General features: G+C 45.2%; 1 protein-coding gene across 3 annotated transcripts; it reads right to left on the bottom strand.

Annotated features, from left to right (window-relative positions):
• Positions 1-2,080: 2,080 nt before the first annotated feature.
• Positions 2,081-12,438, bottom strand: papolg (poly(A) polymerase gamma; the record flags this gene model as incomplete). Of its 3 annotated transcripts, XM_080508081.1 has the most annotated exons (24): positions 12,223-12,438; positions 11,418-11,576; positions 11,244-11,310; positions 10,251-10,332; positions 9,012-9,121; positions 8,856-8,909; positions 8,577-8,688; positions 8,380-8,469; positions 8,134-8,272; positions 7,977-8,049; positions 6,900-7,020; positions 6,734-6,818; positions 5,761-5,814; positions 5,328-5,447; positions 4,864-4,973; positions 4,640-4,761; positions 4,396-4,553; positions 4,210-4,316; positions 3,925-4,121; positions 3,768-3,845; positions 3,632-3,691; positions 3,439-3,542; positions 2,404-2,504; positions 2,081-2,316 (listed from the first exon to the last, which is right to left on the bottom strand). In XM_080508081.1, exons 1-24 carry the CDS (start codon positions 12,237-12,239, stop codon positions 2,141-2,143), a joined length of 2,496 nt encoding a protein of 831 aa, XP_080364207.1. In that variant the 5' UTR covers positions 12,240-12,438. The 3 variants fall into 3 exon arrangements, with proteins under 3 accessions (XP_080364207.1, XP_080364205.1, XP_080364206.1); XM_080508079.1 differs by lacking the exons at positions 2,081-2,316; positions 2,404-2,504; positions 3,439-3,542; ... (9 more) ...; positions 6,734-6,818; positions 6,900-7,020 and adding an exon at positions 7,747-7,827; XM_080508080.1 differs by lacking the exons at positions 2,081-2,316; positions 2,404-2,504; positions 3,439-3,542; ... (10 more) ...; positions 6,900-7,020; positions 7,977-8,049 and having other exon boundaries at positions 8,130-8,272.
• Between the last annotated feature and the right edge of the window lie 1,868 nt (positions 12,439-14,306).

Below are 14,306 nucleotides of genomic sequence, written 5' to 3'. Positions count from 1 at the left end.
ATAAATCCAAGGAGAGCCACCTCAGCTCATTTAAAACAGTTTAACATTCAACCTAATGACACACGGCAACTCTCATTCACTGGAAACATGAACATCTTTCCTTCATTAAGTTATAAATAATGCATTGTTTCATTACACGCTAATATTTGATTTTGGGGTTTGATTTCCTTGTGTTAGTGCTCTTCGTGGCTACAGTGACAGATGGCTAAGTATTGCTTTAATGTCTAGTATTTTAAGGTTTAAATTAGTGTATATACTGCAGGAATAATGTGTCATTAACAAAATAAAGATTGACTGATATACCAACTTTATTGCAATCACACTCGGACCCGTTTAGAAAGTTTCAAGTGAAAATTCAGAAAGGTTTTGTGTTTAAAGCCAACCAATGACAGTTCAGATTGAAAATCACCTTCCACATCTTTACCAGGCAACTGCTGTTAAAAAAAAAAACAGACGCTTTTTTTTTTTTTAAGGGGTTTAATGGGTGTACAGATTCAATTAAAGGAAGTGATAAACACATACAAAAATACCCTTTTAATACAATTTAGAAACAAACATCTAAATGACCAGTTTCGTTAAATGTTTCTGATGAGTCGTCTGAAAGAGTGGTGCTAATTTGAAAAAAGACCTACCTGCTCTGGATCCTTTAAAAAAAAAAAAGAAAAAAGAAAAAAAAAGTACAAAGATGCAAATATAAATAAAGTGATAAGAAAACCCCCAAAAACGAAGAAAAAAAAAAAAGAAAAAAAAAAGAAAACCGTCTTTTGTACATCGAGTTGGGGGAGACTGATGTTTCCGGTTCAGAGCTGCAGGGTGGAGGAAACGAGATGAAACGGACACCCCCGCCCCCCCCCCCCCCCCTCCCTCCACCCCCCCACGCCAAACAAACGCCACCAGGAGCCTTTTAAGAACCTCCACAGGAGGCACGCAGGGCAAACACCCACAACGAAGACAATCCTGCCCATTGCCGACATGACGAGTCAACTTCTTTCCACAAAAGCACCATGAACGTCTGAACGGCCCGAGACACACCACGTCGACTGGGTGTGTGTGCGTGTGTGTTTTCGGAGGGGGTTAGGGTGGGGGAGCTGGAGGTGGGGGGGGGGGGGAGATTGATTATTAGCTGTCAGACAGTCGCTCACACGTACGTACACGAAACGGACATTTAAACATTTCTTGGGACTCTCGAAACCCTTTTTACTATTGTTGTTTTTTTTTTAATAACCCCCACACCAACATTGCCGTTTGGTTTTTGTCGTGATCTGCATGTAATCCTTTCCAGAGGTTTAAAAAAAAAAAAAAAAAAAAATCCAGCTGACCTCGATTGGGCACTGCTTCAGTCACATTCGAGCAAAAACGTCCACAGAACCCCTGAAACTGAATCCAAACATACAGCGGCTACCCAATCTACCCAGAACTGTACAGTTTGTTTTGGAGAAGCAGCAGAAGGGGAAAAAAAAAACAAAACAAAAAACAACAAAAACAAAAAAGAAATGTACAATTTTTTAAACTTTTTTTTTTTCTTTTTAGATAAAACTACAATAGAAGGGTCAAAAGACTGAATAGGAATCTTTTGGGTTTTTTTTTTTTTTTTTTTTTTTTTTAAGACAAAAAGTTCATCAACGTTTACTGTACAGGTTTTTTTTTTTTTTTTTTCTGTTTGGGGAAACAAAAAAGAAAGAAAAGAAAAGAAAATGAAAGCAATAACAAAAACTGCGTACACCAGAAGTGTGTGTAGCGTGTCAAAAGGTTTGAGCATTTTTAAAACATTTTAACTTGAAAGAAAGTGCAAATGAACAGAAGACACTTTCCATCCGTACTGAGGGAGACGAGGAGTAGAAATAAAAAAAACAAACAAAACAAAACACCCCAAAACTGCTGTTTTTAGTTCTCATGTGTCCGTGATGGCGGGACCCGGAGGGAGACGAGACTGAATCCCTCCAGTCTGCTGGCAGCGCTGGAATCTCTTGACGGATTCGAGGCGGGGGGCGCCTCGTCCGGCCGCTTGGCGCGACACGCCGAGCGCCGCCCCCCCCTGCCCCCCCCCTCCCCCTCCACCCCCCCTTCGTGTTGACGTCTCAAACTGGAAAGCCCACCTCTGTGCGACTGTGTGTTCAGAGATCTAGTTCGGTAGGTTTCTTCAGGCTATGTGGATCCGGGCCTTCTCTGTTTCTTTCAGCCTCTTGGCCTGCTCTTCCTGGGAGGGCGAGTGCGGCCGCTTGGACGCCGCGCCGTTCAGGGGGTCCGCCCCTCGGCTCACCAGGGTGGGGATGGAGCTGCCCACGGGGGGCGCCGCGTGTTTGGACGTCACGTTTTCTGGGAGAGAGAAGGAAGTTGACTTTACCGAGCCACGTCCACACTACCTTCCAACCTCAAACGAAGCGGCGCCGCGCAGACACTCACTGGATCCGATGACGGGAATGGACATGCCCTTTTCTTGGCTGGCAGAAGGAGCATCGGGGTTGAGCGTGCCCTCGAACACCGGGGGCTTGGGAGGTGTGATGCTGCCAGACAAAAAAAAAAAAAAAAACACATGGCGTCAGAACGTCACAGCGGAAATGATCAAGGATCTGGGCGTAGGAGAGGACGCTGCAAAGCTGGAAAGAATGGTTGACCACAGCGCTGCTGAAAAGGGGGTCTCTCTACGACGCGAGGCGGCGGCAACGGCTGGACTGGAAATATCCTGGGCGAAGACGAAATGCATGCACGTTGGGGACGAGCTGGAACCGCAGCCTCTGCACATCACCGACGGCATCGCGATCGAAGGGGTCTGTGAGTCCACCTTCCTGGGAAGACTGTTCCCCACAGCAGGAAACAACAGTGGCGAGATGAAACGTCGACGACGGCGTTGCGGCGTGACAACCAGCGCGCTAAAGGCTACAAGGACAACAGCAACCTGACCGGGCCGATGAAAGACTTGTCGAGAGCCAGATTCTGTCGAAGCTTCGGTACGGTGCAGCGGGCTGGTCAATGAGCAAAGCAGATCGGACCAAAAGACCAGAAGATACCAAATACACAAGTATACAATACAGCGGGATACAAACAAGACGGCCCAATATGGCGGATCAGGGAGCGGAAAGCGGAGCGGGCTGGACATGTTTCGCGGACGGATCCTGACAGGATGTCGAGACAAGAGGCTCTAGAGGAGACGATGCGACCGCGGAAGTGAAGGAACTGAAATGGTGGAGTGACATCAGAGACGGTTACGGGTTGGAATACCAACACAGAAAGATTTGGCGGAGGACAGAACCGGTCTGAGGCTAATGCTACGGGGCAAAATAACACGGCGGCAACAGCAGCAGCAGCAGCCGACACAGAGATAGAACCTGCGCACAGAGAGAGAGAGAGGCCACGGGCCTGGCGCCCATGGCGAACTGCAGACTGAAGTCAGAACATTGGACACTTAAAATTCAAAACACGGGAGAGGGGGAGACGGACTTGTGGCGGTTGAGGGCCAGTTTGATGGAATTCTTCACCACTCGGCAGCTGTTGCTGGCCGGGAGCGGCGAGGACGCGTCGGGCAGCTCCATGCTGGGAAGTCTCTGAGGAGGAGAAGGTCGGACGTCAGGAGTTGGTTTCCACAGAACCACGGCAGCGGGAGGACAAACAATTTAAGCAAAAATATTGGTACCTGTGTTCTCGAGGTATCAATTGTTGGAATGGGCTTCGCCTTGGATTCAGAAACGGGAGTCTGAAACGAGAAGAGACATCGATTTGTTTGCTTTGTGGTTTTTTTCCACTCTGAAAACACATGGAGTGGAACCTACGGCGCTCTGTCCCTCGCCGGGCGTCACCTCCGATGGCGGGTAAGGCTCTTTGAATGCTGCATCGTCGTTCGGCACCGCCTGCGGCAAGTCGCACGATGGCGTCACAATTCTTGGGACACGTGCAAATCGGTTTTGACGTTGAGGATCTTTAACTCACCTCCGAGTCTTTGTGCCGCTTGGCCGGATCTTCCTGCACGGGGGAGTGCGGCCTCTTGGTGGGGGCTCCGTTGACCGGGTCTTCCAGACCATTAGACTCGTCTCGGGGGCTGCTGGTGGCGCTGGGCTTCGCGCTGCCACTCGGGGGCGCCGTGCTGCTGGCTGACGGGGAAAGAGGCTTCGCTTTCCCCGCTGGCTCTTTGGAGGGACAACGAGACGGACGTCAGGGGGGGGTTCAACATTTAAAACAGCGGGTGGAGCTGCTTCGATCTGCGTCTGAACTCACTGGAGCCGAGCACCGGGATGGACATGCCCTGGTCTTTAGCGGCGGCGGCGGCGGCAGTCGGGGCGGGGGGGCTGTCGCCAAACAGCTGCTTGGACGGACTGCAGCTGCTGCTGGGGGAGAACAGAGAGCGGTGAGCGTCAGCCACGGCCCAGAAACGCCGTCGACGCCACCAGGAGAGAGTCCAACCTGTCGTCGATGTCCGACACCGGTTTCGACGGTTCGCTCGTGGGCGAGCTGAACGGCGTCCCCGAGTCCGTGTCTCTGGACGTGTCCAGGTGGCTGTTGTCCAGGGACAGACGCTTCGGGTTCCCGCCATTAGAACTCCGGTTCAACTCGGCCATGCTCTGCAAAGACCAACGAGTCGCCCCGTTAAACATGAGACACGGTGACAGGGTGTGTGTGTATGTGTGTGTGTGTGTGGACAGCTCACCCTCTTCTTCTTCTGCACCAGCTCAGGAGGAAGGTACTGATGCAGCTGCTTCTTCTTCACGTGTGTCGCTTCGATCTTCATGCCGTCCTTCAGCATGTTGATGTTGTTGGCTTGTCTGTACACTGGAGGGAGCAGCAGAAGGAGCGGATGAACCTCACGAGTCTTGAGCGAGCTCGGTTTTAAATCGATTCGCCAACGGTTCCCAGCGATCTGATCGGACTCACCGGTGTCGGTGAAGGACTGGATGTCGTATGTCAGGTCGATGTTGACGCTTTCGGCGTTCTCCACCTTTTTGAAGATTATGCCGATGAACCACATGGACACAAAGTTGTTTCTGAGGCAGAAGCACAGAGGAAAACTCACTAAAGATCTCCACACGCGTCACAGATGGGCTGAAACATCTCATTCATGGCAGTGAAAACAGCGAAGCTCAGCTTTGATCGCTGCTCAGGAAGGTCATGTATTTCCGTACACAGTGCTCATTTGCTCGTGTCTTTCTGACTGCCAGCCTTAAACACAGAGTCGGTTAAATACAGTGTTGGGAGCAAAAAAGAAAAAAGAAAACAAACAAACACTGTTTAGCATTACTGGGGGATTAAAATGTGTTGTCGACACATGGAAACGTGTGTCACTATCCTCTACGATCACAGGCTGAATACACACGTCACGTGTTTGTGGGTCAACTCACTCGTTGCGGTTTTCTTTGGACCCGGGGAAAGACTGAGGGTTTACGTGAGCCAGCGTGATGTACTCATTCCTCTCCAGGTTTCCCACCAGAACGCGGATCTTCGACTCCACCAGGCCGATCCTGAGGAGGGGAAAGGGTTAACGTGGTCAAAAGGCAACCACAGTAAAGTCTTCTGCAGGTAGATCGAACCGTTTTGTCTGTCAGAATGCCTGAATAGACTCAAATTTTAGGGCTGAAGAACATCAGAAAATGTGCAGTGAGTTCAAACATCTGTGAGGTTTTCTGACATTACTTATTCATACTTGATTGCATGTTTACTAGAGATGATCAACTCTTGTAAACATGTCATCAAGTATGAATGTTGTTGAGTTGGGAGTTCAGGTAAAAAAATATTAATGCAAATTTCAGGTAAATACAGTTTCCAGACACTCACCATTCTAAGTGGTTCTCCTCTGTAGACGCGCTGGCCGTCAGAACAATGTAATGCCTTCAAGAACAAAGAAAAACAGAAAAAAAAATATCTCAGGGGATTTCAAAGTGAGCATGGACGAGCCCCTCAGAGTCTTAAACTGTAGCAAGAAGCTCCACTAGTGACAAGAAGATAGAATCTAAATGAAAAGATCCAATACCCTCAATGGTACAGAGCTCAAAATGAATACACACAAAGTATAAAGTTCCTACGTTGAAAAAAAATTATTATTGAATATTGGTTGGAAGGAGTTGTGTCTGAACAACAGTTCAGACACTTTGAGGTAAAAATGATCAATAAACTCTCCAAACTAGGAGTAAATGAGTCTTTGTATGTTCAGGCCTGTCATCATGGAGGTACTGTGAGCTTTTCTCAGATGGTACCAATCTGAAAATGTTTGATAAACATGCATGCATGCATATATATATATAAATAATAAAAGCTGGAATCTTCATTTGGTAGTTTGAATATCTGAAAATGTGTAAAGTCTTTATAATTCGCAACTGTGGTAACAGTTATAAAACCCCTTAACTTCTCACTTTGCCTGCGACACTAGAAAGTGACTTTAAGCTCCACTGCTTCATCTTTTCTACTCTCATGAAGAAGATTTGAAGACGACGGCCCGTCAGTATTAATGCTACGTTAAGCATCTTCGGGTGACTGAAAAGCGGCAGCAGCACTAAGCAGGACCTGGCAACCCGCTCAGCTGCGGCGTTTGAACTGTGTGGGAGAAAGCTTTCCTAAACAAACGTCTGCTGACCACAGTCACAATGACTCAAACCTGCCAAAACAGAAACGTTCAAACAGAAAGTTTGTTGGGGGAGGAAGAAAGAAAGGAAGAAAGAAAACCGTTTCAGCTGCATGGAGGCCGACTTATTTCACACTTGAGTCTGCAAAACATCACAAAGCTGATGCAATGAAATAAAAGAAGACCTACTTGTACTTTTGGAAGAAGCTGGGCGGCTCAAAGAGTTTGGACCATTCTGCTTTGCCTTGAAGAATCTCATCTGTGACGCTGAGGCCTGGCGGGGGAGAGAGAGACAATCAGAAGACGTAGCGGGAGGAAGCGATGGAGCCGATTAGACTTTAATGTCCATCTTTACCGTATTTGAACTCTTCACTCATGATGGTGCGCGTCGACGTGGAGACGTTGTAGGTGGAGTTCTGTTGGGGGTAGGCGGGCGTGATGATGGGCATCAGGTGGTATCGGTCCGACGGGTTCACCTGCGGGGACACGGACGGACACAGATCACATCCCTCGCCAACGGCTGCTCCTTAATAGAGTTTGTACGAGTGCAAAGGCACCAGGTTTAACTTTACTACACTAATCTGCTTCTGAGAGATCATTTGAAGGACCGAAGAGGCAAATCCACAAGCAAAAGGCAGGTTTGCCATGGTTATTATGATGCGATTCCTCAATAATAAAAAAATAAAAAAAATAAAAAAGCGGATGGGGAAAGACCATCGGACAATTAAAGTCAATTTATTCACTGAAACGGACAAAACATACAAGAAACAGCAGATACAACAGCGAGGCTGCTTTCACATGTATCATATATAACATGTTATGATTCAGGTGATTTATGAAGAAAGAAATATTGAGGGAGCAGCTGCTCTAGACTGGAAGACCTTCACACTAGACCTGAACCCGGCGCCCCCTGCTGTGTGGATGTGAAACCCGTTCATCTACAGTGTACAACACAGATTTTGCTCTAAATACCTGAAACTAAATCTGTTCAGAAGAAATTCCAATGAGGCACGTGAAGCTGCAGAATATAATTTTATGATGTTTTCAGTGGTTCGGCTTTTATTTCTGGCTCTGAACCAGTGCATGATTTTAATAACAGAGCTTTAAAATGACAATTGTAACACAATGAAAGGAAAAACCATAAACTATGTAACTTCGTTGTTTTGTATTCTTTATGCAGATCCACTTTAATTTCTCATGGACCCAAGTCAAGGACTGGATTTGTGGCCTTGCTGATAAAAGATGTGTAGTGATGGAGCTTCCCAGGCTGCTCGGAGAAGCTTCTGAGTGCTCGGATCAATGAAGGGGTCACATCGGGACAAAGAAACAAGGAATCAAGGACAAGGAGACGGGGGGGGGGGGGGGGGGGAATCAACATGCAAATCAACTGGCCCTAAAAGCCACAAACACGTCACATAGGTGTGATACTCACTCTGGGATCCCACACTGGTAAATTCAGATTACTCTCCTCAGGCTGTTTCAATAGCACCGGATTGGGCCACTCCCTGGAGGCAGGAGGAGGAACGGGGGATCAGTTGACACCGTGAGACGATCAGCATTTTGAGTGAGAGTGGAGAAGGAAGACTCACCATTTGGAGAAGACCAGGAAGAACTTATGAACGAGCGTAGCGGCGACGGCGTTGGGGTAGAGCTGGCAGGTCCGGGCCACCAGCATGGCCCACGAGACTCCACCCAGGAAGCCCAGCATGTTGGAGTAGATCCCTCGACCTGCAGCCGCAACACACCCGTACAAAAAAAAAAAAAAAAAAAAAACGTGAGAGGAAAAGTGGAAACTCTGGAGCTCGACACGGTGCTGGAACAGGAACAGGACTTACGCTTGGCCCACAGTTTGATGGCTCTCAGTGTCAGCCTGAAGTTTTCTTTGTTTGGCACCAGGTACAAAATCTCATCAGTCACTCGACAACCTGCCAGAAGCATTTCAGTCCGTGACATTAATGTTCAGTTCTCCCACTCTCTTTTTTTTTTTTTTTACAAATATTGTTATCGAAACGGCGGCTGCAGCCTGACTTACCGTTAAGGCTGCGGATACACCGAATGTCCAAGTTCCTCAGGATGGAATCTCCCCTCAGGTCCAGGTTGTCTGGAATGGACTGTAAGGCCAGTCTGGCAAATAGCAGGTCGATCTGCTCAGACGGAGGCAGAAGAGCAACAAAGTGGAGGTCAGATAACCAAATCTCAGAATACCCCCAAGAATTTATCTTAATAAAAAAAAAAAGAAAAGCATATGAGAATTATGTAGTTCCATCTTAAAACTCTCACTATTCATTTAAAAGTGATCACAAACACTCACCTCAATTCCATCAAATTTAAACTTTATCACAGGTACAAAAGCATCTTCAACAGCCTTCAGAGGGAAAAAAACAAAACAAAACACACAAAGCATTAAAACAACAAAAGAAGTGGAACAGGAAGGTAAAAAGAGAGAGTGGATGCAGAGAAGACTCACCCTGAGATCTTTAATCTCTTCATGTTGTTTCAATTTCTCAAAGAAAGACTGGAAAAAGTCAGTCCTCTCTACGTGGCGAGGAGCAACACACAAGGCATCGATATCAGCTCCTGAAACGAGCGAGACTCCGATCAGTGTTCAGTTCAGTTCAGCAAAAGGAAAGACGGAGGACTTCACAGACACTACCGATGCTGCAGATCTAAACTGAGCCTTTAAGACCGACAGTAGAGTCCAATCTCTACGGGGGAACAACACACTCAGAGCTCCAAGGTCACATCGACTCCTCTCTTTCACACACGTGTATTTCACATTGGGTGAGTGATGGTGGTTTTCTCTCCAACAGAATCGATAGATTCTGCTTTTACCTCTGCAGAGGGCAGTGCAGCATTGAAATGGAGCTACAAGCTTAATTTAAAGGACTGACCAAAAAAACAAACAAACACACTGGAGATTCCCCTCTGTATTTTTGTTCATGACTGTGATTGTTAAAAAACTCAAACAAAATTTAAAAAAAAAGACATTGAGCAACAACTTCAACTTCGTCTAAAATTCAGTGTGAACAACTGGGAAGAAAATAATGAAACGCATGTTTGTAATCCGACAATTCAAGGAAAGAAGAAAAACAAAAGTGAAACTGTGGATCCGGGGTTGAAAGTTCCTTTAAAGAAATCCAATGAGGGAAAAAACTAAATCAACATTTTTAACTTTAGAGCTCTGAAGCGGTTATATGATTTCAGTTTGAAGAGCAAAGCGATTCACTGTGATGGTACATTACAGTGAATCATATCCATGGGTTTTGGTTTGGTTATCGACTGTGGAACTCTTAACTCTGCACTCGGCTGCGTTGTACTTGGAAGACATAACAGTCTGAACGAGACTCAAGGCCACTCCAAGAAGCATGTTGCAGAAACAAAGTGACACACGGTTACAAAAAATATATATAAAAAAGTAACAAACGTGTGGACAATGTTTTACTGATCACAGGACAATTTTTATTTTTATTTTTTAAACCCAGCGTGACGGAGGTGGAATGTCTGCTGAACCTTCACGCCACTCACCGTTTCACCTCTTTGCAAAAACACATTCATTCACTACAGGAACGTGACAAAGGCTCGCGGCGTGCAGCGCTTTCCCAAAACAATGGCTGTGCGGCCGCGATGCTGTTGTCTCGCCCCACAGCACCAGGTGTTCCCGCCAGCACACGCGTTCACACACCAACAATAACAACACTGTACAAACCTTTTGTGTGCACTCCGAGTCTGTAAGAACCAAACGTGAAGATCTTTCCCCCGACGCAGCAGATGGCCGAGGGTGGAAGGTTCTGTGGACGGAAGAAGCAGAGGAAACGGGAAGTTCGAACATTTTACTGTCTCTGATTGCGAGGCGAATTAATCAGAACTGAACTACGTGGTTTAGTTTTCACTAAATAATGTTGACGTGCACTGATGAAGTGGCTCAATTCGAGCTAAAACGGAGAGAAATGACACCAATTGACAGTGAAATCCTATCAGTTCAATTAAAGATGGATTCATCACGGTACAACTGGCATTACTATCATGAATGAGAAAATAAACAGATAAACACCTGAAATAAAATCTGTGTAGTAATAAATGACCGTGCTTCCATAGACTTCTTTTATTGTCCCATGAATACAAATGTTAGTTAGTATTGTACTATATTACAAAATGAATATAAATATCAATGACAGAAACTAAATCAAATTTGGCATCTATTGTCAAGATGAAATCCACATCTAAGGAAATATATTGACTCACAATATCAATAACAAAACCTGTAGTTTTATTGTACAATTCCAAATTTCATGAATCACGTTTTTTCAAAAAACTATATCTAACCTATGACACGTGAAGATATAGAAATCACAACCACGTTTATCCAGCATTCCTGAATATAAGCTGTAACCTGTGAAGAGTACCATTTTATATCCAGTGGGAAAAATTCAAATTCAACACCACAACAACACAGCAGCCTCAATTTAGGATTAGTAAAAGATTTCTATTAGATTCTGAGACTCATAGACCATTTAAAACCATACACTGCAAGGAAACCTCAGAAGTTGCATCAATAAGCACCTTGCATCTGGTCCACAACACCTTTTATTCTAAATGAGCTTCGGAAACAAAGTAATCAGGGTCTAATTGATGAGATCTCCTGCCAACAATTACCCAGTGAACAAAACTTGAAAATGGTCCCGGCAAGAGAGCAACCTACCTTTAATTCACTGATCTCTGCGATCCACTCTTTCACAAAATTATTCAGCTTCCCAAGAACTGCAAGTCTGGAAAAACAAAACACAACACCACTTAAGCAAGACGAGCTTTGGGAGACGCTGGAGTGAATGTGGCTGATTGAACACACGGAATCCAGGTACGTGCTGTTCCTCACCTGTGGTTCAGCTCTTCTTCGTCTTCGAAAACTCCAAAAGGCTTCATGGCGTCGCAGAGCTTCTGGGTGTACTGGTGGTCTATGTCTCTTGGGGGGGCGAGGCTGATGGCAGAGGTGATGCCATAGTGTTTCTGCGGCTGCTGCCCACCAGGCATGTTGCTGCAGGGATGACAGCCAACACACACACACACACACACACACACACACACACACACACACACACACACACACACACACACACACACACACACACACACACACACACACACACACACACACACACACACACACACACACACACACACACACACACACACACACACACACTTTATCATCGATCACTGTCAATCAGGTTACCATCACTCCGAACACCAAGCTGACAACGACGTGCTTCTTTCACACACGTTATCATCAGATTTGAATCGACGATAGCGCGCGATGATGAAAAGTACGCGTAAAATCCGCGTTCAACCCGAGGCGGACGTTAGCACGGATGCTACAAACAGCTAACAAATTGGCTAATTTAGCTGGCTAGCGGCCACTAGCACCAAATAGCGTCAGGTGTAACGAAAGAAACACCTGCTAATTCTCCCCCACAAAACACACGCGGGAATATAAACCTGTGCACGTTCGCCAGAGTCGTGTAGAAACGAGGAGCCGGATCGGCGGCGGCGGCGGCTCTGCAGGCCTCGTCCGGTTGTTGTGACAGTCGGCTAACGTTAGCATGTAGCCTTTTCTTCCAGAGTGCCTCAAAACGGGGAATAAAATGCCCACGAAACCCCAGAGTGGCCCGTGCAACACTCACCTCGACATTTCTTTCATGACACTGAGAAAAAAGCACGAGCTGTTTGTCGCCTGCTGTGTGTATATATTAAAAAAAAAAAAAAAAAAAAAGTGTTGATCCCAGCGTCGACCTGGTTACAACAATGGAGGCTCTCCGAGCGGTTCAAACCTCCTGAACCGGAATCACTTCTTTATCAGATAACCGTCCGCGGCCTCCGCGCCACGCGCATACCGAGAAACTCGTCCGCCAAACGGCCCGCGTCCTAACCTCCGCCCGGGGAGGGGGGTTGGATTCAATCTTAAATGTCCCCCGCAAAACTCCAGATGTAGCGGTGTTCGAGTGCGCGCGCCAACGCCGAGACACCACCGCCTCGCGGAGGCCGCGGAACACGTGACCGCGCCGCGGCCTGGGGAAAAACTCCGAGTTCCCACCTCAACTGGAAGCTCCCGAGTCCGAATTGGGAAACACGAGCTGGGGACGGGCTCAATTCAATTAAAATCAGGAAAATTAATTAATCCATCACTGTTCCTTATCCTCGTAAATAACTGACTGTTTTAAACTAAACTGTAAAAATAAGAACATTTTTAAATTATAAAAATGTATTAGAAAAAGAATTTCAAATTTATGGCTGCAACATTTCTTTGAATTGGATAAAAATGTTACTAGATTTGTGTAAGCTAAACGGAAGGGCTATTTTTTGTTGCATAATTCTTTGTGGAGATGTGGATAAAGTCAATAAAATAGTTCTATGTGAAATGCACAATAATTTAAAAGGACAAATGATTAAAATAGCTTAAAGGCTATGTAATGGTTCAAAAGTTAGAAAACAGCTCAATGTACCTCACCTAATAATAACCTCAAATGTATTGAAAAGTCAACCTTTTTATATTGCAGCTTGAAACTTCACAATTGTGACATAAGATATTGTTTAACATGCAACTTCATGAGCTTTAAAGTATTTTGCAGCCCCATATGAGTTTTATTTGATGTAAAATAGTTGAAAACCCCTGTTTTGGTGCAAAAAGAAGCAGAATTAGACATGAGAATAAAAACGAATGTACGTCTTCTTGTTCTTTTTCTTTTTTCAAACAAAAAACTAGTGTATCAGTTCTAATTTTGTTTGTTTACAAAGTTTCTGCTTTATCATTGTCTTATAACATTGTCTGGTCATAACAGAAGTTTATCTGATATTTTATACAAACATATTTTTAGCATGTATACAGAAGTAGAAGTCTTTTTTTAATGAATATCTTAATATATCTCTTACAGATATATTGGAAAAAACAGGGACTAGGGTTTAAGTAAAAGTCCAAAACCCTTGATTTTAAAAGTGAAAGTTAGAGCAGAGCCTTACATCTTAACATATGGTGGATTCCTCGTCTTCCAGGTCAAGGTCCTCATTTTCATGGAGCTCCTCATGGCGGTGAAGACGTTTCTCCTATCGTCCAAAGGCTTCATCGCGTCTGACTGTGTGTCTGAGAGACTCAGCATTTATTGTACCTGGCCAGGTGAGGAGGGACTGGAGTTGTGTCTCAGCTGCCCCCTCCTTTCATCAAGCAGGCCTGTTTGATCTGGATGTAGTCTTCTAATCAGGCCCGTCTTTGACCTTAACTATGACCTTTATCAAAATAAGAATTAACATGAGAAAACGGGAGGACCATAGAGACAACATAATCATCTTATATGACATTTTACTTTAATATTTTTCCTTCATTTAGCCAGATCAAAGATAATACAATTTTGTTTTAAGAGGTCGGGATGATAAGAAATATGGAGGAAACGGAGAAATAGTGTAATTCAGAGAATGTCTCACATCAAAAAATAGTTATGTCACCGGCATTTGGTTCTGACACACTGTTTGCTGTATATTCACCACCAAGACTCGAAACACAGACATTTTAAATGCTTTTCAATATAGTCTCGATGTCAAATGTCTAAAGTCTGGATTCAGTGCGGACGCTCCTCGCTTTCTACTTCACTGTTTAAAGGTGTGCAAACAGCAGCATCTAGTGGACACTTTGAAGAACTGCATGTCAAATCAATCCAAAGTTTAGCAAAAACTCTTCAGCTGCTAAAATTCAATAAATGATAATACTAGTTTGTAT

This window comes from Blennius ocellaris (assembly GCF_963422515.1).
Source record: "Blennius ocellaris genome assembly, chromosome: 13".
NCBI classification, from domain to species: domain Eukaryota; kingdom Metazoa; phylum Chordata; class Actinopteri; order Blenniiformes; family Blenniidae; genus Blennius; species Blennius ocellaris.
This window is presented reverse-complemented; position numbering and strand designations above follow the sequence as displayed.